The sequence below is a fragment of the Microcaecilia unicolor genome, chromosome 4 (assembly GCF_901765095.1).
Source record: "Microcaecilia unicolor chromosome 4, aMicUni1.1, whole genome shotgun sequence".
Lineage (NCBI taxonomy): Eukaryota > Metazoa > Chordata > Amphibia > Gymnophiona > Siphonopidae > Microcaecilia > Microcaecilia unicolor.
Genome location: NC_044034.1, coordinates 210,824,258 through 210,848,570, shown reverse-complemented (window position 1 = coordinate 210,848,570; position 24,313 = coordinate 210,824,258). Strand labels below are relative to the sequence as shown.

Here is a 24,313-nt window from a genome sequence, read left to right as displayed (position 1 = left end):
CAGATTGCATTTCCTTCTCTTACGCCCAAGCCGGGCTGACTTTGGACGGTCATGTCACGGCTCATAATGTTAGAGCCATGGCTGCGTCGGTGGCTCATCTAAAGTCAGCCACCATAGAAGAGATTTGCAAAGCTGCGACGTGGGCTTCGATCCACACATTCACATCACATTACTGCCTTCAGCAGCATAGCCGACGCGACAGTCGGTTTGGGCAGTCGGTGCTGCAGAGTCTGTTTGGGGTTTAGAATCCAACTCAACCCCCCTAGGCCCATGTTTATTCTGTTCCAGGCTGCACTCTCAGTTAGTTGAATTTGGTTTCAGGTCAATTTTGTTTTTTGTCCTCGCCGTTGCGGGACCCAATTGACCATTCTTTGTTGTGTTGAGTGAGCCTGGGGGCTAGGGATACCCCATCAGTGAGAATATTGGCCTGCTTGTCTTTGGAGAAAGAGTAGTTACTCACCTGTAACAGGTGTTCTCCGAAGACAGCAGGCAATATATTCTCACAACCCTCCCACCTCCCCATTGGAGTTGTATTCCTCTAATTCTTGTAATTAACTGAGGAATGTGCCCGCGCGGCGGGCGGGAAAGTGGACGCGCGCATGCGCACTGCATCCGCCCGCGCGACGGGGGACATTTTAGACTTTGTCATAGACTTTGCTGGAAAGTCCTCCGGGCCGACGTGACGTCACCCATCAGTGAGAATATATTGCCTGCTGTCTTCGGAGAACACCTGTTACAGGTGAGTAACTACTCTTTCTCTGCCCCGGAACAGGAAGAACCTTCCTGTTCCGGGGCAGAGGGAGCAGGGCCAGTGGAGCCGACAGGCGCACAGCTGCTCCCAGCAGCAAAGAAGGCACCCGGGGGGGGGGGGGGGGCGCAGCGGCGATCTGCCCCGGGTGTCAGCCGATCTAGGATCGCCACTGGCTGGGGGTTAATCTTCGAAGGGAGATGATAGGTAAAAATGCTTTCTTTGCTTTATGTTCTGAGAAACTATCATGTGAAACTATTTCCCTTCGAAGATTACCTCACCCCCAACCACAGTTATTTGTGTTTTAAACAATTCAGAAGGTTGTTGCCTCCTGTCCTGATGCAGGGAGGAAACAGGGAACTGTGTGTGAAGTCTACCTTCTGAATTGCCACTGTCTTTTGGGAATTTGTTTATGTAGACCTATGATCCTTTTTTCATAATAAACTTTATGTTTTTTATCAGGTTTTACTCCATGGTTCTACTATTCATTTTTTACTGGCCCAACCCTATTTCCTTGTCCTTTAGCATTTCTTTCATGGGAAGCTTTCTCCTTTTTTGTTTTCTTGTGCCCACTGGCAGGGGATCAGTGAGGAGGGAAGATCGAGACCCTAGTTTTTGGGCTCCTTTCCTCAGGCATGTTTATATTGCCTTATCTAGCCCTGACCCAGACCAACTGAATAGACTGATCCAGGCTTGGTTTTACCTCAGTGCATGCATGGATTTGTAGTTCAGATTTTTCCATTGCTTACCTTAAGGAAAAATCTTAACTACAAACAATGCAGGCTGTGAGGCAAAACCAGGAATGGGGTACCCTGTTCAGCTGCCTTCGGCGGGAACCTTCTCTATATGCCAAAAAATATTTTAGCTATAAACATACAGGGTTCCCTTGATGGAATTTTTTTTAAATTAATCCCAAAAGAGTAACTACAAAAGTGGAGAAACTGGATCCGCTACGAGAGGAAATGCGGGCACAAAGAAATAGCATGATCAACAGGACACTTAAAGTTAATCCCACCAACATTGCTAATTGGCATGTATTTTTGCCACTCCCTTTCCTACCTCCCAAGGAGTTGTTAGCTGAGAGTTTGCCAGCATCTGCTCTAGGCAAGGGGCAATTTTCAACAGTTATTCACCTGGGCAAACATGTTTTTTGAAAACTGCCCAGTGCCCACCCTCCCAGTAGCTAAAATGTATATGAATTGCAACTATGCACTTCCTTAGCTATGAAGCTTGCTTGACCCACTGTTGCTTGCAGTTGCAAACTCCAGTAGTTTCTTTTTTTCACACCAATAACGTCTTGTCCCTCCCTCCTCTCAAGTTTCTATCAGGCTTTTTGTAATCTTTAAATATTTCTTCTTTTCCAACACTGTCGATTTCTGGGCTGAAGACAAAATAAAATGCTGCAGCTCCTGGTCATCAGCCAAACCCCTCCTCTCCTCCCGGCTCCGGCACTTAGTCAGCCTTTTTCTCTCTACACTTGCACTAGATCGCGTGACCGTCGAAGACTTGACAGGTCGTGTGTGTGTCTTGCTGCCCATAACTTACCCCGGGGATCCCTGCTCCGGATCGCAGCCTCGTGCATCCAAAGACAGCACTGAGGAGAACTCGTACAAACGGATCCTTCTTGTGCTTCCAGATGGCGGATTATCCTACTAAAGCTGATGTCCCTTACGACAGACTGGTCCAGGCATATGAGCAGCCGAAGCCTGGCGAGGCTGCTCCACCTTATGTAACCGATATTAACACGGTACAGGTCAGCGTGCCCTTTACCCCTCAGCCCAACGACCATGTGCTGTGGTCACTTTTCAACGCCATGTTCCTAAACGTCTGCTGCCTGGGTTTCCTGGCCCTCGTGTTCTCTGTTAAGGTGAGACTTTTTTTTTTTTTTTTCTTAACCTTTCTCTTAAAATTTCCCCAGAGATCAGGAGAGCTTGTAATACCATCCCAGACGCGGAGTGTCTTATTCTACCCTCAAGCAGTGGCTAGAAAAGTTCACAAGAATCGCATTCCTAATAGCGCTTATTGGGTATAATAATTATATGTGTTATTCCAAAGTAACCACTACAAATCAACCAATAGGGTGTGGAAAAATTCACTTGAAATAAATAACACTATACTACTTTTTCCACTAAACAATGCTGAAAATGATACACAAAAAATCAGTATTTTCTTCAAATGTAGTTCAAATTTACTATGGAGGAAAAAAAGAGCCTCATAGAGCTCCTAGACAATATAGCCGTCTATTGGAGCTAAAACGGATCCGTTTTAGCTCCAATAGACGGCTATATTGTCTAGGAGCTCTGTGAGGCTCTTTTTTCCTCCATAGTAAATTTGAAAGACATTTGAAGAAAATACTGATTTTTTTTGTATCATTTTCAGCATTGTTTAGTGGAAAAAGTAGTGTAGAGTTATTATGTATTCCAAAGTAATACATGTAGTTACAACCTGAACACTTAAAAGAATTTGCAAAATGTGATGTAAATTCCTGCGCCATCATGCAGGGCTAGCCTAACGGTTTTGACTTCCCCTAGGCCACTGTTCTTCAGTGTAAGGGGTTGGCTAACGGTTGGTGACCCCTGGAGACCTTTGAGTCCCCCCCCCCCCCCCAATTCCTCTTTCTATTTACTTCTAGAGAAAAGGACTGGGATTTAATATACCACCTTTTTGTGGTTACAGGCAGAACAGTTTACATTTTATATATGATACTTATTCTGTACCTGGGGAAATGGAGGGCTAAGTAACTTTCACAGAGTGGAGCTGCAGTGGGAATTGAACCCGGTTCCCCTGGTTCTCAGGCCACTGCTAGAAAATTACATGGTTGCTGTCACCACGGACATACCGTGGTAACAGCAAAACTCTAACTAAAATTACTGCTGATGTAGGATCAAAACTTTTTACTGCCCCATGGGAACAGTGAAAGCCTTTTTCCTGTGGTTAAAAAAAAAAAAAGGCTTTTCCTCCCTGAAGGTGTCATGTTTTCCTGCAGCAGTCAGCGATTTCACATAGGCTGGCTCTGTGGCCTTCCTTCTGCTGCGGCCCGCCGTCTCTAATGGAACTTCCTGTTTTGATGCTAAACAGGAAGTTGCAGTAGAGAGGTTGCTCCTGGCATGGGAAGCGGCAGGAGGAAATCCAAAGACCCAGCCTGTTTGAGTTGTTGCCTACTGTGACGCCTAGGGAGGAGGATGGGAAGAGAGAAAAGTTAAAGAATGACACAGGGACAAAGTTTTCTCCATCCCCACCCCATCAGGTTCTGTCTTCGTCCCGGCAGTCCCACTCTCTATCCCTGCCTTTCGTCCCTGCCCCATCCTGTGTGCTCTGTCCTCATCTGCAGGAGCCTCGAACACTTTTGATTTTATATTTAAATCTTTTTATTAAAGTATAAAAAGGAACAATTTGCTGTGCAACTGTTCATAAATCACAAATAGAAAACAATAACAACAAGCAACAATAATAACTCCCCTTACACTCTACCCTTCCAACCCCAACAATAGCTGACTTCTACTACCCTAAGGAATTATAATCCACCCTGCTAAAATGACCAGGGATACAAAATTACAACCCGTTCTATAGGCCCTAGCGGGGGGAAATATGCCTATGAAGCACTGTTATGATTTTTTAATCTTTGGATGAATAAGTCATCAACAATCTCAGGATTCAGTCTAGCTGTCCTGTCTTCCACAGTCATTCCTGCAATAGAAGATGTCTTCTTAGAAGATGTGCTGGTATCAGGAATATATATGATCCCCCATGCAAACTTTGCTAGTTGTGGCCAGCATGTTTGCTTGTTTTTCCAACAAATCAAAACATTTCACTCAAACATAAATAACAGTCCAGTTCATTAACAGGCTTCAAAGTAGAAAATGAAATGGGACAAAGTTTGTCCCCATCCGCACAGGCTGTGTCCTCGTCCCATCCCTACAAGCACTATCGCCATCCCGATGTAGTTCTCTAAGAAAAGTGCTGGCTGGACCAATGGGGCAGGGGAGAGAGGAGCATGGATGGAAGGACTGGGCCCAGGGAGAGAGGAGAAATTGCTGGACATAGAGGGGAGGGAAGAGAGAGGAAGGAGATGAGATGAGGGGAAAGGAAAAGAGGAGAAAGGTGCTTTATGGGATGAGGAGGAGGAGTGAAGGAAAAGGTGCTCTGGACCCATGGGAGGAGGAGGGTGGAGGGAAAGGAAAGAGGTGCTGGCTGGACCCAAGGGTGGAAGGAAGGGGAGAAATGCTGGCTGGACCCATGGGAGCAGGATGGGTGGAGGAAAATGAATGAAGTGCTGGCAGGAGAGGTGCTGGCTGGACCCATGGGAGGTGAACGGATGGAGGGAACAGAGAGAGGTGCTGGCTGGACACTTGGGAAGAGGGGGGTACTGGAGGAAAAGGAGAGAGGTGCTGACTGGAGCCATGGGAGGAGGAGGGGTGGAGGAAAAGGAGAGAGGTTCTGGCTGGACCCATGGGAGGTGAACGGATGGAGGGAACAGAGAGAGGTGCTGGCTGGACACTTGGGGGTACTGGAGGAAAAGGAGAGAGGTGCTGACTGGAGCCATGGGAGGAAGAGGGGTGGAGGAAAAGGAGAGAGGTTCTGGCTGGACCCATGGGAGGATGAGGAAAAAGGAGAGAGGTGCTGGACCCAAGGGAGGAGGGGTGGAGGAAAAGGAGAGTAGTGCTGGCTGGATCCATGGGAGCAGGAGGGGTGGAGGAAAATGAGTGAAGTGCTGGCAGGACCCATGGGAGGAGCAGGGGTGGAGGAAAAGGAGATGTTATGATTCTGTTTAACTCTGCTAAGACATGGGAATGCCTGGAACCATTCCTGATTGGCCCATCTGGGCTGAGCTGATGTCAGTCTGATCTACTTAAGCTTACCCTTCCCTACAACCCTTGCTTTGGCGCCCTTCGTTTTTTTCTGAAGCCTTTTCTTGCACTGTTTGAGCTTTTGCTCTGTGTGTTGTGGAGTGTTTTCTCCTTCCTTGCTGTAGCCCTCTGTTGCTCTGTCTCAGTGTGCTTGCTGCTTCCAGTGTGTGTCTGATTACCCCTCTTCCCTCACCTGTGATATTTTTCTGTTTGACTGGTGCTTTGTGGTAAGCTCATTTATCATTCTGTTCCAGGTTGTTTGTTTTGTTTCCCTTGGAGTTACCCTTTGTGCTGTGTTTGTATTTTGTTGTGTCTTTGTGGCAGACTGGGGACCTTTGTTTCTTTCTGTGGGGGCTGTTTGTTTGTTCTTCCCCTTGTTTCCGTTAGCCTTTGTTGGCAGTGTTCCTGCCTTTGGCAGCTGTGTGTTCAGAGCTTGGTTAACCCTTTGACTACAGTATTTTGCCTGCCTCTGGCAGCTGAGTGTTTGGAGCAGTCTTTCCCTTGTGACTGTTTTAATTCTTTTTTGCTGTCAGTACCTTCACTATTACTGTGTACTGCCCTTTCTGAGCGGGGTGCGTCTCAGGCCCGGCTCTATTTTTTGCTGGCTTTTCCCTGTCCTGTCTGCTGGGGGTCTCTGCTCTCTGTATCCATATTTCTCAGTCCCTCATTTCCTTTGTGTGCTGTGAGGTACAGCCTGATGTGTTTCCTATAGTTACCTCTCTTAGTTCATTTTTCCCTTGTGTCCTTAGCGAGCACTTAGTGTGTTGGTGCTCTAGGCCCCACGGGGACCCCTCGTTTTTTCTTTCTCCCTTCCCTGGGTTTGAGTCGGTTTCAGTTAGGCCGTGAGGCCTGTATGACTGTATTCTGAGCAAGTGGGTTCCCGGTAGGCCGTGAGGGCCGCCTGAATGCCCTATCTTCCCCTTTCTGGTAGTGCAAGTTGGGTTGTGTGTATGTGCGTGCAAGGCTTGGTAGCTGGGGTGGCTTATAGTACCTGTTCGGTCCATCCTAGGCCTTGGCCTAAAAGCTAAATTAGGCCTCGGCCTAGGCTCAAGGGCTTACATCCAGCCTGACAGGAGAGAGGTGCTGGCTGGACCCATGGGAGGAGGAGGGTAGAGGGAAAGGAAAGAGGTGCTAGCTTGACCCATGGGAGGAGGGGAGTGGAAGGAAAGGAGCTGACCAGACCCATAAGAGGAAGAGGGGTGGAGGAAAAGGAGTGAGTTGCTGGCTGGACCCATCGGAGGAGATGGGGTGGAGAAAAAGGAGAGAGGTGCTGGCCGGACCCATAAGAGGAGGAGGGGTGGCGGAAAAGGAGTGAGTTGCTGGCTGGACCCATCGGAGGAAATGGGGTGGAGAAAAAGGAGAGAGGTGCTGGCTGGATCCATAGGAGGAGGAGGGGTAGAGGAAAATGAGAGGTGCTGGCTGGACCCATGAAAGGATGGGGGACTGGTGGAAAAAGTGCGGGCTGAACCCATGAAAGGAGGGGGGACTGGAGGAAAAGAAGAGAGGTGTTGAACCCATTGGAGGAGGAGGGGTGGAGGAAAAGGAGAGAGGTGCTGGCTGGACCCATGGGAGGAGGGGGGACTGGAGGAAAAGGAGAGAGGTGCTGGCTGAACCCATGGGAGGAGGTAGGTAGAGGGAAAGGAGAGAGGTGCTAGCTGGACCCATGGGGATATGGGGTGGAGGAGAGAGGTGCTGGCTTGACCCATGGGAGGGGGAGGAGTGGAGGAAAAGGAGAGAAGTGCTGGCTGGACCCATGGGAGGAGGAGGGGTGGAGGAAAATGAATGAGGTGCTGGCTAGACCCATGGGAGGAGGGAGGGGGCTGGAGGGAACGGAGAGAAATGCTGGACCAAGGGGACAAAGGATGAGGGAGTCCAATACTGAACCCACAACACCAATGACAGATGCCCTTGTCACACTCCCCTAACACCATCCTTGGCATGTGCCATCTTTACATTTAGCACAGTACAGGACTAAATGCATCTCTAAAAGCCCTTCTTCCCCATCATTTCATAGCTGAAAATAAAATAATAATTATTATTATCAGGGTTGTGAAGTCGGAGTTGGAAGCAGTTTTGGGTGGCATCGGCAATATATTTTTGTCCTGGTTCTAAAGTATTTACCAGTACTTTTAGCTGGTGTCAGCTAAACGCGATGTGATTGGCTGAGAGAGACCTGGAGGGGCATAATCAACAGGGACGTCCAAATAGTTTTGATTTGGACGTGCTCGCACATCCCGATCCCCGATTCTCTCTTTCTAGGGTCCAGCTGTCTCCCTCTGCTGCGCAATGCCCGGCAATTTATTGGTTGTAGATGGCTATTATACACGCAGCTTGTGTGCGTGTATGAAGCCGTCTTTGACATGTGCAGAGCAGCCAGCATAACGCTTGGCTGCTCTGTGCATGCTCAGCTGGCCGACCTGCTTCCCCTCCTTAGGAAGGAAATCACGTGCAAATGAGCTAACAGCGAGCAGCTCATTTGCATGCAATTTCCTTCATGCATGCCTGTTTTTTACTGATTCACTAAGGGATCGGTAAGGGAAGGTCTCTTTCCGTGGAGTTAGTGCTTTTGGCTGAAAGTTGTAATAAACAGGAACTGCCTATCCAGAGCAGCCCTGGAGGGAAATAAATCACACACAGAATATGTATTGCTCAGTAAAAGCACATCCAGTGTACTACTAGTCCCAGATTTCAACAAAAGGTTTCAATGCTCACATTGGCCTTCTCGTCTGGGTTGGTAGAGGCTGGAAATGATCCATAGACAGAATTCACAGCCCCCCCCCCCCCCAGAGGGGGGGGAGATTTGGTCCTTGTTTAAGGATGATACTTAGTGGTCAGATTCAAGGCCCATGTTTCTGGGCTTCCTGGCTGAAGACTGTTGCTGTAGTGACTAGACTAGGTGGCAATTAACATAGTAAATGATGGCAGATAAAGACCTAAATGGTACATCCAGTCTGCCAAATAGTCACACATCATTTATTTATTTATTTGTTACATTTGTATCCCACATTTTCCCACCTATTTGTAGGCTCAATGTGGCTTACATAGTACCGGAGAGCCCTTTGCAGGCTCCAGTGTGAACAAATACAGGGTGGTGTTGTGGTAAGATCAAGTTCTTCCTTGTCACTTGCAGCAGATAAATCCAGGAACTAGTGGGTTAAGTCTGCCTACGAGCAGGTGGAGATAGAGATAAACTAAAGGCAGTGATGCCAGACGGCCAGCTCCTTCCTCCGTTAGTATGTCTCTATCTCAGCAGGTGGTGGATGACTTTTTCTCCAGCTCCTGGGCCCAAGGCCTCTGAGGGTGCTCCTGGGCCGGTGGCCAGTTTGAGACGGGGGTGGCGGACTGGTGGTGTCCCCTTTGGCAGCATACGCAGTTGCTGGGTCCCTCCTCACCTCAAATTCCCTCTGAACAGGCTTTTGCTGTTCCTTTGCTTCCCTGTTTGTTTCTGCCTCCTCACTAAAAAAAAAAAAAAAAGAGAGAACCATAGAATTTGTTTAAAAGAGAAACAGAAGCACAGGGAAGTGTGTTTTTGCTGAGAGCAGGTTTGTGTTACTGGTGTCCGAGTCCTGTTTTCTGTTGCCTGCTTGTCTGAGCCTGCCTCGAAGTGCAGTCGGAGAGTTTTTTTCTTCGGCTCAGCTGTCAGTTCCCACGCTTTCCTGTTCCGGGGTAAGTCCTGCTGGGTTCCTGTTTGGGGGCGGGCGATGGCAGCGGAGGCGGTAAAACGCTGTTCCCGATGCGGGAAACGGCTTTTGGCAGCGGGCCTTTGGAGCGCAGGGTGCGCTGATTTGGCGGGACTCATGGAGCAGTGACACCCCCCCGCGAGCGTGCTTTCCCGCCCGGAGCCTGGCGATTCTCGCGCCATTTTGCGATCGGTCGTGGAGCCGGCTCCGGTAGCGGTTTTCGGCAAAGCTTCTTCTCCGCTGGTAGGGGAGTCGGGGGGCCGTCAGGCACTGTGGGCGGTGGGGGAGGGGTTATCCCCAGAGTTTATTTTGCTACTCCCATCAGGCATTTTTGTTGAAAAGGACCTTGCCCCCCCCCCCCCTCACGCGGCTGTGACAGCTTCGACCTTTGATCCTCTCAGGGGGTCTGGGGGTAACCAAGAGATTTTGGGTTTTTCCCCAGAGGATTTCTCCTCCCTTAAAAAGCCTAGGCTTTCTTTGGGGTCTGAGGAGGGGTCCTGCATACAGTCGCCTGCAGCGCCCTCCGTGGTGGCTCTCTCGGAGCAGATGAGGGTAGAGGACGTGGAGGATGGTGTTCTCACTGACCAACCAGAGGACTCTTCCGCCGTGAGAATTTTCCATAAGGAGGAGTTGTCCTCCTTCATCTCTCAGGCGCTGGAAGCCCTGAATATAGAGGGCCCTGAGGTTGCGGCTTCTCAGGCGGTCAACCCCAAGATGGCTAGTACCAGACGACCTAGAAAAGATTGTTAAAGATTTGGGGGATTCCAAATCTCACCGTCTCCCAGAGGATAGAGCCAAGTCTACGCCCAGGCAGCGAGCTTCGAGGTCACGGTTCAGGGAGTCACAACGGTATCGCCCAGAGCGCTCCAGGGCAGCGCTCTTCCTTTTGCAATGAGAAGTGTCCGGTTGGACCCCCCTCTTGTCAGGGGGCTCCAGCTCGATCCTCCCAATGATGGGGCGCAGGTCCACTCGGGAAGAGAGCAGATCGGTGGTCGGCTTTCTCTCTTTCTTCCAAAGTGGGCCAGAATTACTTCGGACCAGTGGGTCCTCGATGTAGTGCGAGAGGGCTACAAGTAAGAATTCTTCTCTTCTGTCACAGACTTTTTTCTGGAGTCCCGCTGTTTATCGCGGGCCGACAGCGGTTCTGCAGTGTTTGCGAGACCTGTTAAGGATAGGGGCTATCGTACCTGTTCCTCCTCTCGAAAAGCGCACAGGTCGGTACTCCATCTTCTTTGTGGTGCCAAAGAAAGGAGGGGCTTTTTGGCCTATTCTCGATCTCAGAAAAGTAAACCAGTTTTTGCGGGTTCGTCACTTCCGCATGGAGACGTTGAGGACAGTTATTGCTGCTGTTCAACCAGGCGAGTTTTTGATGGCTCTCGATTTGAGGGAAGCGTACCTACACATTCCCATTTGGCAGCCCCATCAGCGATTTCTCCGATTTGCAGTGCTCGGTCAGCACTTCCAGTTTCGGGCCCTTCCTTTCGGGATGGCCACTGCCCCACTCACTTTTTCCAAAGTAATGGTGGTGGTGGCAGCATTCCTGCGGAAGGAGAGGATTCGGGCAGTGGCGTACCAAGGTGGGGGCAGTCCGCCCCGGGTGCACGCCGCTGGCAGGGTGCCGTGGCGCGCGCCTGTTGCCTGCCCCTGTCTCCGAGTTCGCAATTCGCATGTGTTCACTGCTCCCTCTGAGTCTGCCCCGGAACAGGTTACTTCCTGTTCCGGGGCAGACTCAGAGGGAGCAGTGAACACATGCGAATTGCGAACTGGGAGACAGGGGCAGGCAACAGGCGTGCGCCACGGCACAACCCCCAGCGGCGTGCACCGGGGGGGGTGTCATTTTGCCGGGGGGTCACGCTGCACCCGGGTGTCAGCCAGCGTCGGAACGCCACTGGATTCGGGTGCATCCATATCTCGCTGCCTGGCTGATTCGGGCGACTACAGCAGAGGAGAGTCGAGTGGTCACCGACCGAGTGATTGCGGTGTTGCAATCCTTAGGTTGGGTGGTCAATCTGGACAAGAGTCATCTGGTTCCTACTCACGAGTCTGGAATATCTTGGAGTGCAGTTCGATATGAAGGAGGAAGAAGGTATTTCTCCCCGAGGGGCGAAGGATCAAATTGCTTTCTCAGGTACGGACCTTATTGAGTCGTCGCACTATGTTCAGCTCCTCGGTTCCATGACGGCGACCTTGGAGGTCATTCCATGGGCAAGGGCTCACATGCGGCCTCTTCAGAATTTCTTTTTGAGTAGATGGTTGCCGACGCTGGATTATCAACGGCGCCTTCCTTGGTCGAGCAGGGCCAGGGACAGTCTCGCGTGGTGGCTCCAGTCAGCCAATTTGCAGAACGGTGTTTCTCTGGCGTCTCCCAATTGGGTGGTAGTCGTGACAGATGCCAGCCTTGCGGGCTGAGGAGCCCATTGTCTTCATCGAGTGGCCCAGGGATTGTGGACCCCTCTTGAAGCGACTTGGCCAATAAATTGTCTGGAATTACAAGCAGTCGTGAATGCGCTGCGGAGTTTTCCGGACCTTCTGCAGGGGCAGGCGGTTCGTGTATTCTCGGACAACACCAAGACGGTGGCCTATATCAATCAGCAGGGGGGCACTCGCAGTCTTCCCTTGGCAGTGGAAGTGTCTCGTCTTCTAGTATGGGCGGAAGCGCATGTTCAGAGTCTGTCGGCAGCGCACATTGCGGGACAAGACCAATGTTCAAGCGGATTTTCTCAGCCGGACTCTTTTGGACGTAGCGCAATGGACGCTGTCGGACTCAGCTTTTCGGCTGATCTGTCAACGTTGGGGAAGACCAGTAATGGATCTTATGGCCATGGCTTGCAAGGTCAAAGTTCCCCAGTTCTTCAGCCGCAAACGGCAGCCAAGATCCGCAGGATTGGACGCTCTTCTCCAACCACGGCCGGAACAATAGCTACTGTATGTTTTTCCTCCGTGGCCTCTGATAGGGAGAGTTTTTGCTGCATAGGGCGGCATCGGGGGCCGGTCGTTCTAGTGGCCCTAGACTGGCTCCGACGGCCGTGGTATGCGAATCTCGTTCGAGCACTCTCGGAGCCACCATTGCGACTTCCGGTGACTCCCGATCTGCCGCATCAAGGGCCAGTTCAGATGGAAAATCCCTTCCGCTTTGGTCTTACAGCCTGGCTATTGAGAAGCGGCAGCTGAGGAAGAAGGGATTTTCAGGACCAGTCATTGCCACTCTTTTGGGGGCATGGAAGCAGTCTACTTCAGCAGCGTACGCGTGAGTGTGGAAAGCTTTCTCGGCTTGGTATGCTTTGCGTGCTGAATCGCCTTTTCGGATGGACATTCCAGTTATTCTGGAGTTCCTTCAGGATGGTCTTCATAAGGGATTGGCATATAATTCCCTTCAAGTGCAGGTGGCCGCGCTAGCTTGTTTTAGGGGCAAACTGGACAGTTCCTCTTTAGCAGCTCACTCTGATGTGGTCCGTTTCCTATGCGGGGCTCTTCGGCTTTGGCCTCCTCTGCGGCAGCCGTCCTGGCGTGGCATTTGAATGTGGTACTGCGAGCCCTCCATGCCCCACCATTTGAGCAGTTGAATAAAGTTTCTAAGAAGGATCTAACACTTAAGACAGTGTTTTTGGTGGCCATTGCTTCAGCTAGGAGGATTTCTGAAATTCAGGCTTTGCCTTGCAGAGATCCTTTTTTGCAGTTTTCTGAAGCAGGGGTGTCGATCCGGACGGTGCTGTCGTTTCTACCTAAAGTGGTTTCGGCTTTCCATGTCAATCAGGCGGTTTATCTTCTGTCTTTTCGAAGAGAGGATTATCCAGGGGAGTTTGCCTCGCTACGTTTCCTGGACGTGCGGAGAGCCTTGTTTTGGTACTTGCAGATCTCTAACGGGTTTCGACACTCGGATCATTTCTTTGTGCTCTTGTCAGGATTGAAAAGCGGTGAGGCGGCTTCTAAGGCTTCCATTGCTCGCTGGATTAGGGAAGCCATTGGAGCGGCGTATCTGCTACAAGGGTGGGCGTCTCCAGTGGCCCTGAAGGCGCATTCTACTCTGGCACAGGCAGCTTCTTGGGTGGAGGCGTCGGCCTTATCTCTGGAAGAGATTTGTCGGGCGGCTACTTGGGCATCCCATCATACTTTTGCGAAGCATTACAGGCTAGACATGTCTGCTCGGGAGGATGCGAGTTTTGGGGTGGGAGTGTTGGCGCGGGGCGCGTCGGCTTCCCACCCTACTTAAGGAATGCTTTGGTACATCCCACTAGTTCCTGGATTCATCTGCTGCAAGTGACAAGGAAGGTAAAATTATGTCTTACCTGATAATTTTCTTTCCTTTAACGCAGCAGATGAATCCAGGATCCCTCCCTAGTTCAGCCGACATTTTTTTCATTTTCCGGGTTCTCTTTTGCAGAGTTCAGACAGATATGGGAACACTGAAAGGATTCCGATTTCTGGATCAAGTTGCAGTTATTTCGAAGTTCTTATTTGGTTCTCTGTTTTTCCTAGTGAGGATGGTTTCTGGTTGTTATTGGTTTCATATTTTTGGCCTTGGGAAATGCTTACGAATGACATACTAACTGAGGAATGAGCTGGCCGTCTGACATCACTGCGTTTAGTTTGTTTACCTCTATCTCCACCTGCTGGTAGACGGGCTTAACCCACTAGCTCCTGGATTCATCTGCTGTGTTAAAGGAAAGAAAATTATCAGGTAAGACATAATTTTACCATGTGGCACAGCCACATTAGGGAATCGAAGAACGGTTGTGTTATGTCCATTACGTGCTTTAGTTTGATTGTGTTGCAGAGATTAGGCATTTAAGTTGGATCGGTAGGGTATGCCTTTTTTAACAGGTTGGTTTTTAGTGATTTTCGGAAGTTTAGGTGGTCGTACGTCATTTTCAAGGCTTTTGGTAATGCGTTCCACAGTTGTGTACTTATATAGGAAAAACTAGATGCGTAAGGATAGGATCTCAATGGAGGACAGAGAATAGGATCTGTACTGGGACTGGTGCTATTTTAACATATTTATAAATGATCTGGAAATTGGAACCATGAGTGAGGTGATTAAATTTGCAAATGACACAAAACCATTCAAGGTTGTTAAAACATGCGGACTGTGAAAAATTGCAGGAAGACCTTAAAAAAATTGGAAGATTGGGCATACAAATGGCAGATGTAATTTAATGTAGACAAACGCAAAGTAATTCATGATTAAACAATACATATACTACTTGAGCCTGATCTTTGTTTGCCATTTTGAGGACACAGAGTGTAGAAGTCTGCCTTGCGCTGTCCTTATGTCTCAACTACTGGAGTTGCTGTTGAAGCCCACTCCAGCCCATCCTAATCTATCTTGCTATACACAGGACACACAGTGTAGAAGTCTGCTCAGCACTGGCACTGGCCTTAGTTCCTTACAGCTGGAGTCGCAGTCTAAGCACCACTCAACACATCAACACACATACAGCTATTTCACCTTATAATGCCGTTGTATCACCGCATCTCAAAAAAAGATATAGAGGAACTAGAAAAGGTACAGAGAAGGGCAACAAAAATGGGGATGGGATGACTTCCCTATGAGGAAAAGCTAAAACGGCTAGGGCTTTTCAGCTTGGAGAAGAGACGGCTGCGGGAAGATATGACAGAGGTCTATAAAATGAGTGGAGTGGAACAGGTAGACGTGAATCAATGTTTACTCTTTCCAAAAATACTAGGATTAGGAGGCACGCAATGAAGCTACAAAGTAGTAAATTTAAAACTAATCAGAGAAACGTTTTCTTCACTCAACATATAATTAAACTCTGGGATTCGTTGCCAGAAAATGTAGTAAAAGCAGTTAGGTTAGCGGGGTTTGGATGGCTTCCTAAAGGAAAAGTTCATAGATCATTAAAATGGACTTGAGGAAAATCCACTGCTTATTTCTAGGATAAGCAGCATAAAATGTATTTGTTCTTTTTTGGGATCTTGCCAGGTACTCATGACCTGGATTGGCCACTGTTGGAAACAGGATGCTGGGCTTGATGGACCTTCAGTTTGTCCCTGTATGGCAATACTTATGTACTTATAAATTGGTTTTTGAAAGCAAAGGGAATGAGACTTAATACCGCCTTTCTGTGGTTTTTGCAACTACATTCAAAGCAGTTTACATATTATATACAGGTACTTATTTTGCAAGTCCACTGCACTAACCAGTGCTAGGCTCCTCCAATAATTGTTTGTTTGGTAGTTGTTTTAACAAAAACAATGGACAGTATCTAAATGACCAGATTTGCGGGAAAGTCTTAACATCTTGTAGCATCTTAAAAACCCACTGATCAAAAACGGGAGTAAATACCTCTCAATACCTATCTCCCGGTACTCCATCCATGTTATACACTGGCAAAACATCAGGCAATATCCTTGGTATATGTTGACTAAATGTTTGTCATATCTTCTCTACCTTTGACTGAAAAAAAAATTAGCTAAATTTTTAGCTGAAGGTTGCAAAGAACTTGGTACAGAAGATATTGAGTCTAAACATGTCAGTTAGTAGAAGCTCAAAGTAACACAAGGAAACGACTGGACCAATGATGGTGTGGTTTTCATATCACATTTTGACCTTCTGATTTCACACTGGTACAAATATTTGGGGAATCTGGTTCTGCCTTGTGATATGTGGCATGGGACCCATGTATACACCCTAGATTAGAACACCAGCTGCTTTCAAGGAGCACTGGGGCAGAGAATAGTTAATGCTTCCTAGAATTAATTTAGGAGGGCATTGAGTATTTCAGCAATTGTTCGTAATTGATGATGACAAGAAAAGAACAGATATGTTCAACCTTAATTTTAGAGAACACGCAGATGAGTCATAGGAAGTAATGTAAGTTCCCTAATCTGATAAACAAATTAGAAAGGATTCTTGCAGTCTGGCATTCATGTGTGGCTGCTCATTGCTCTGCCATTTGGCACAGTACAGGGTTTCGATCTCTGCTTGAAGGATCATTAGTCTGGCGTTTCTGTCTGTACTTTTGTTTCAGATTCATTCACAGCCTAGCAAACAAGGCTCCAAAGTACCACAGTCTCCATACTTAATCTTTGCCTGCCCCTTTCTTCCTTCTACATCCCCCAAAGTTACCTTTTATTGCAAAATTCCTAATTCCTTACAGACTAAATTACTTTGGAAGTTCCAGATATCTCGCAGGAAGAAACAGAATTATAAGGAACACATATAGTGGAGTGGAGGAGTAGCTCCTGAGAACAGGTGGAACTAGGTTCAATTCCCGGTGTAGCTTCTTATGAGAAGTTTCAAGTTTATTATAGGTTTACTATCCCTCCTTAGGGGCACTGGGCAAGTCACATTGTGAACCCACTTGGGACAGAGAAAGTACCTGTATATAATACATAAACCACTTTGGTTGTACCACAAAAAGATGGTATACCAAGAATCTGTAATAGAACATAGTGGGGTGCAAATGTATAGAAGAGATGGTCTCTACTCTGTGGAACCAACACTAAGGATAGGGCCATTTTGGTGGATCACAGATCTTTGTTCTTCTAACGCAGAAAATGGTTAGATGGACAGATATGGTCCATTGAGAGGATACTTGTAGGATCATTTGCTAGCTAAGATGAGTTGTATGCTGTCACGCTGGTGACTGTTTCCTTGTCTGTGCTCACCTCGCCCTCTGGTGGCCAGAACCGGTGGCTGCTATGGACTGTCACACGTTCCAGACTTCAGCCTAGTCCAGTCCGGATCTTCCGGGCTGCCAGACTTGCTTTTCTTGTTTGTGCCTGAACAGCACCCGTAGCTGCCTTGTGATTCCTGCAGCTGAACATCAGCTGCTGATGGGCTTTATTAATGACCTGGAAACTTCTGTGTTTGCCTTTGCATCGTCTAAGGCCCCTGGTATGTGGGTGTGCTCTGTGCACTTCTGCCTAGTTCAGTTCTAGTCTGAGTTCCTTGTCTGGTTCTAGTTTGTTTGTGTGTAGTTAGCTTTGGTTTTATTGCCTAGTTCCTAGTCTTGTTTCTGGTCTGCATTTCCTTGTCTTGTGTCTATGCTTCTTTCTTAGTGGCTGCTTGGCAGCTTTTAGTCCTGACTCTTTTGTGTGTTTCCTGTTGGTATCCAGTTCCTGCCCTGACCTGTAAGTCCTGCCGGCCGCCTGCACCCAGGGGCTCAACTCCTGGGGAACGGCGGTCAAGCGCAGGTGACGTCTAGCTGTTCCTGTTCTGCCTGTCCCAGCTTGTTTGCCTCTGCTGCAACTCCAGTCTGGGGTTCCAGTCCTGTTCTGCCTTGGCTCTGGTTTGGGGGTGGTTTTGCCTGCCACTGCCGCTCATGGCAGTGGTCCAAGGGCTCACAAACCCTGTGTTTCGTGAGAAGCGTAACATATGCAGACATGTCACACGGCGTCTGCAATTCAGTCAACAATATCTGGCTGCCATTTTCTCTTATTGTTGTTTCCCTTCACCTATAAACAATTGGCTAATTGTGGTGGGATCTATAATAGACTCTTTCAAATCTGTAATTGGAATTTTTATTAGAGAAAAAATAAAGCTTGAGAGAAACTTGTAACACAACTTGGGCATCCAACTGCCTCCCCCAGCACCCTCTTTTCCAAAACACAACATATCACACCTCATATTGGGTGGAATAACAGGTCTGCAGTGTAATTCTATATAGCATATACAAACATGTGAGAATATCTACAGGCTCTTACCAAGCCACTACTTATCATTCCACAAGGGGGCTCATATGATAAAGGTTGGGTTTGGGCTGGAATTTTGGGTTTAATTGTTTGCCTTTCCAAAGCCAAGTTCGAAATGAGGTTAAGGGAGGAATATAGAGCCTGATATTCAGCTGGTGGCAGTCAGCATTTTGCTAACTACGACCAGCTTTGTTCCCGGATATTCAGTGCTCGGCCATGTCCAGGCACGGGCATTGAATAACCAGGCATACATGGCTGGATAAAAGTTCAATATTCAACTCTTAACCAGCAAAGATGGACAAATGCAAAGTGATGCACATTGGGAAAAATAATCCAAATTATAGTTACCTGACGCTAGGGTCCACCTTAGGAGTCAGCACCCAAGAAAAAGATCTAGGTGTCTTTGTAGACAGTATGCTGAAATCTTCTGTCCAGTGTGCGGCAACGGCCAAAAAAGCAAACGAGATACTAGGAATTATTAGGAAAGGAATGGTAAATAAGATCAAGAATATTATAATGCCTCTGTATCACTCCATGGTGCAACCTCACCTTGAGTATTACGTTCATTTCTGGTTGCTCGGGATTAGAAAAGATTCAAAGAAGAATGATCAAAATGATAAAGGGGATAGAACTCCTCTCATGAGGAAAAGCTAAAGAGGTTAGGGCTCTTCAGCTTGGGAAAAAGACAGCTGAGGGGAGATATGATTGAGGTCTATACAGTACAATTGTAAGTGGTGTAGAATGGGTAAGAGTGAATCGATTTTTCACTCTTTCAAAAACTACAAAGACTAGGAGACGCTCAATGAAATTACATGGAAATACTTTAAAAACAAATAGGAGGAAATATTTTTCACTCAAAGAATATAGGAACTCGTTGCCGGAGGATGTGGTACTGACAGGTAACATATCTGGGTTTAAAAAAGGTTTGGACAAGTTCCTGAAGAAAACGTTCATAGTTTGCTATTGAGACAGACATGGGGAAGTGTTGCCCTGGGATTGGTACCATTGAATGTTGCTACTGTTTGGATTTCTGCCAGGTTCTTGTGATCTGGATTGGCCACTGCTGGAAGCAGGGTACTGGGCTAGATGGGCCATTAGTTTGACCTAGTATGGCTGTTCTTATGTTCTTAACCACGTAAAGATAGGACTGTGTTTTATGCAGTCCTAGTTATGCAGTTATCCTAGCTGCTTAAATGCTCAATTTCAGCACTTAAGCAATTAAGGGGTCCTTTTATAAAGCTGTGGTAAAAAGTGGCCTGCGGTAGTGTGGGTGAGTCTTTTGGGCACGCACTGTGCCACTTTTTACCATGGCTAAGAAAAAGGCCATTTTTTAATGGGCTGGGAAATAGGTGTGCACAAAAATTAAAACTAGCATGTGCCTATTTATAGCCTGAACCCTTACTGCCAGCATTGACTTAGCAGTAAGGGCTCATGGCAATACCCATGCAGTAACCATGTAGTGCACGCCAAAGTGGCCATGGCCGCGCTGCTGATTACTGCCGGGAACTCCCCCCCCCCCCCCCCCCCCCCATGGTAGAAAATAGAAAAATATTTTCTACCGTGGGATTCGGCACGCGCCAAACTCTGAATTGCTGCTGGGCGCACACTGCCTACATGTTGGCCCTCCTGCAGCTTTGTAAGAGGGCCCCTAAGTGCTCGCTCCACCCCCAGAATGGCCACAAAGTAGCTGATTTCAGGTTAGGCGCTAAATGGTATTTTCAGTGCACTGTCTTCAGTGCTGCTGAATGTGCCCCGTTAGCACCGGACTAGTAATTTTAAATTGGCCAGGAGCCATTTAAATCGCTTTGAGTGTTAACCCCATAGTGTTAGACACATAAGAACGTACATGAGTAGCCATACTGGATCAGACCAGTCATCTAGCCCAGTATCCTGTTTTCCAAACAGTGGCCAAGCCAGGTCACAAGTCCCTGGCAGAAACCCAAATCGTGGCAACACTCCATACTACAAATCCCAGGGCAAGCAGTTGGTGGGTGGTGCCTGAAGTTTTAGAGGTGTAGAAAGCAAAAGCTCTTAGTTTTTGGGACGCTTGAGGTAGTTCCAGGGCTGAGAGGGAACAAGTGGGGAGTTCTCAAGGAGTTCTCAAGGAGGGTGTACCTGGAGCAGTCCATGAGGGGGTTTGTGAAACTTGGAAAAGAAAGGACATAAGGTGGAAGAGTGTGTCCAGTGGGAATGAGGCTGGGGAGGTTTTACCACCAAAAGAAGGATATGGCAGAAGCTTCTGCAGCGGGTTTGAATTTAGATACTATTTACTCATCTATTCAAATCAACTTCAAGGCGAGTTAACAGTTCAGGTACATTAGAACGTAAGCCATCGGTTTGCTAAGCTACATTATGACTATAATATGTATATGCCAATAATTCAACTTAATGTACAAATTTATACCGTAGTAATCAGCTGCAAGCATGCAAATTCAGCTCTTATTCATAATGAACAGTTCATATTTAACTTTCAAATGAATAGATGCAGCTTAGTTGTGACCATTATTTGGCAGCCTGATCCCCAGTACTGTTGCTCTGCTCCCTTTTCATTGGCAGAGTCCTGGTAGAGCATGTTTTTGCTACCCTCTTCCCATTCTGGTGTTCTGCAGAACTACCTAGTTCACCTAATTGTAAAAAAGGCTGAAGCTGTCTGTACTATTGCCCACTTCAAAAAATCCTGCAGTTAGAATGATGTCTAATTCTGAATATAACAACTTATCAAACGCTCTACTTCAATCTACTCAAATTCACATAGTTATGTAAAGGTCAATTTGAGACAAGGGATCATAGTAGGATCTATCAGATCAGCGTACTTTTCCCCTAGTTTGGCTGAATGAGCCAAGCATTTGTCTATAAAGGGTAGTAACGCAATCCTCATCAATCCTTAGATATATCTCTTTATATTTTTCAAAATTTTTTTAACTTTTATGACTTTTTTTCATTTCAAGTATTTCAATTATCATTATATATACTTCATTCATATCATATTTTCAAAGTAGTACTTAGCTTTCATTAGATTCTTAATGCTGGAGAACATGTGGAGGGGCATAATCGAATGCGAACGCCTATCTCCATGGGCGTCTATGTCCGAAAACGGGTACGTGAAGAGGCGGGACAGACCATATTTTCGAAAAAATGGACGTTTTTCAGCTGGGCGTTTGTTTTTTTTTAGCGATAATGAAAACTAAAAACGCCCAGCTCAAAAACGTCCTAATCCGAGCCATTTGGTCATGGGAGGGGCCACGATTCATAGTACACTCGCCCCCCTGACATGCCAGGACACCAACTGGGCACCCTAGAGGTCAGTGCGGTGGACTTCAGACGCTCCCACATGCATAGCTCCCTTACCATGGGTGCTGAGCACCCAACCCCCCTCCCCCAAAACCCACTACCCACAAATGTACAACACTACCATAGCTCTTAGGGGTGAAGGGGGCACCTACATGTGGGTACAGTGGGTTTTGGAGACCTCCCATTTACCAGCACAAGTGTTACAGGTAGGGGGGATGGGCCTGGGTCCACCTGGCTGAAGTGCACTGCGGTACCCACTAAAAGTGCTCCAGGGACCTGCATACACACAGGCCTCTAGGACTTGTTGCTGCTATATAACATTGGCACACCAGTTGACACCTGAAGACTAATCTCTCCGAAAACGTCCTTTATTGGAATAAGCACGCTTACTCACAGTTAACTGGAGATCAGAGGTTGTGCCCCACTGGCAACGAGTCTCCCTGGTACTGAGATTAGCAGTAGGTCAGAGCTGGCAGAATGCTGTACAATCAGCCACATTCAAGGTATGAACTAAGTTCTGTAACGTGGCTAACACGTGAAAGGGATCTAAAACTGGCTTACAAAAATGGCCACTACCTCATGGACTACCGGAAACAAAACAGGGCACACTCTGACCCAGTAGGCAGGGGGAAAAGCACCATGGGAGTAGAGCCTACCAACTACCAACATCATGAACATTTGCCACAAGCTAGTGGAATCACGGAGCTCAATACCCTACACCCACCACAATGCATTGCTGATGTGACTCTGCAGTGCACATAACAGAAAAGGTGTCACACTCACCCGAGAGCCACATCAGAACCAGGGAAAGGCTGTCAGAGGATAGAACACATTCTGCTGTCATGGAGATGGGTACGGCATTTGAGGCTGGCATACAGGCTGGAAAAAAGTTTTTAAAGTGGGTTTGTTTTGGTGGGAGGGGGTTAGTGACCACTGGGGAAGTCCGTGGAGGTCATCCCTTATTCCCTCCAGTGGTCATCTGGTCAGTTGGGGCACTTTTTTGGGACCTGTTCGTGAAAAAAAAAGGGTCCAAAAAAAGTAACCCAAAATCGCAGTAAAAACGCCTTTTTTTCAATTATCAGCTAAAGACGCCCATCTCTCCTCGGCCGATAACCACGCCCCAGTTCCGCCTTCACCACGCCTCCAACACGCCCCTGTCAACTTTACCCATTTCCGCGACGGATTGCAGTTGGAAACGCCCAAAATCGGCTTTTGATTATACCGATTTGGGCGCCCACAGGAGAAAGACGCCCATCTCCCAATTTGGGTCGCAATATAGGCGTTTTTCTCTTTCCATTATAAGCTGGATGGTCTCCAGCATTAAGAATCTAATGAAAGCTAAGTACTCAACAAAACACCTACACAAGTACTCTTCCAAAGCAGCACCACTGAACATCTCCTGGAAGCAGCAAAATAAAACAACCACAAAGCCCAGGTAGATTTGGGAGCCCAGAACAAAAACCCACAAACATGACTTAAGCACTACCACCGACAAAATGTGGGTTAAACGAATGAAAATTAAAAGAAAAGACAAAACTACCAAATCTCACAAGTCTCACCAACTTCACAGAACACAAAAAACCCGCTCTCATCCCAGGGGCGTATCTGCGTGGGGCCACAGGGGCCTGGGCCCCCGCAGATTTCGCCCTGGCCCCCCTCCCCGCCATCAACCCTCCCCCGCTGCTTACCTTTGCTGGCGGGGGGCCCCAACCCCCGCCAGCCGAGGTCTGACCCGAAGTCTTCATATTTCGTCTTCCTCCGATTCCTCCGTGGCCATGCTGCAAGGAAGTAATGCTGCAGTGCTGATTCGTTGAATCCAGTTCGGAGTCTGACGTCGCAGCACGTTGTACCATCCTTATCACAATCTTCTTAAAATAACAGGCGGCTCAGCCATGTTATACCACCCCAAGGTAAAGCCTGGTCAGATCTTAATAGGTGTTTTGATTGAAAACATTTTTATATTTGACATGTATAATGTGCAAACTTGATCTCGGTGCCTTGTTGACTTTTAAATACTACTTCTAGTCCTATGTGGTGTACATCTCTGGAGTCAGATTACAGTTTATAGTCTTATGTTTTTTCTTCTAATACTATTTTGTCCTTTGCTTGTGTGTTTCTATGTACCTTTTCAAAAGGTGAAAATATGTAATGTTTTTGTATCCTTTCCTCTTTTCCAGGCCAGAGACCAGAAGGTTCTGCATGATCTGGATGTCGCCAGACACTATGCATCCACTGCTAAAATTCTGAATATAATCTGCTCAGTCCTGGGGATTATCACCACCATTGTCCTCTTAATTATTGTTTTCATATCTGCATCTCATGCTTAGAGTTTCTGATGTCTAAGATTGTGTGAATTTCTGCCCTACCATCAAAAAAAATCAATTTGCCATATGTTTAAGGAAACACTTTTATTGTTGAGAAAAGTGCATTAAAAACATAATATGATACACTCAAACAAGATGCACTGTGAGTAACAATACAAAACTGTCAGCAACATTAAAGATGAATACTGCAGAAAAATCCTCACAAATTTTATTACCTCCTCATACCTTGGTACATCACCGCAAACTTTTAAGTGCAACTTACAGAATACCAATTAGAGGATATTTTAGGTGCCATAATCTATCCCCAAAGGCCCAATCTCCTCTAAATGTGATGATAATCACTAGCATGCTTTGGCATGAAAAATGGGTGAACATGAAATACTGGGATTTTGAATTTCATAAATTCCAAAACTGCTTTTTTTTTTAACCATAGATAATATTTAGAAAAGGCAAATCTGGAGTTCCAGAACACAAAAAGCACTGTCACTTAAGATGATTGATTTATGCAGAATAAGTGACTTTGAAGATCACTTGGGAAAATATTTTCACCAGCACACATACTTCCTGTATATTACTGTCCTCATATTAGCGGTTGTTAGCTTGTCACGAAATGTCCCTCTATCATATCTCCTCACATCAAACAGCTCCCTGAATTTTGTTAGGACTTTCACTTCAGGCAACTGGTTCCCTTGGCTGTGATATCACAGGAGTGCTTTGTAAGGCTCTTTGTGGTCCTTTTACTGAGCTGCGTCAAAAAGTGTGTCTGTA

At 47.2% G+C, this 24,313-nt stretch overlaps 1 protein-coding gene across 1 annotated transcript; it reads left to right on the top strand.

The window, feature by feature from the left end:
* Window positions 1-2,205: 2,205 nt before the first annotated feature.
* LOC115468984 (dispanin subfamily A member 2b-like) lies at window positions 2,206-23,599 on the top strand. Its single transcript, XM_030201198.1, has 2 exons — window positions 2,206-2,615; window positions 23,399-23,599. The coding sequence occupies exons 1-2, from the start codon at window positions 2,385-2,387 to the stop codon at window positions 23,546-23,548; spliced, it is 381 nt and encodes a 126-aa protein (XP_030057058.1). The 5' UTR covers window positions 2,206-2,384; the 3' UTR covers window positions 23,549-23,599.
* Window positions 23,600-24,313: the final 714 nt, after the last annotated feature.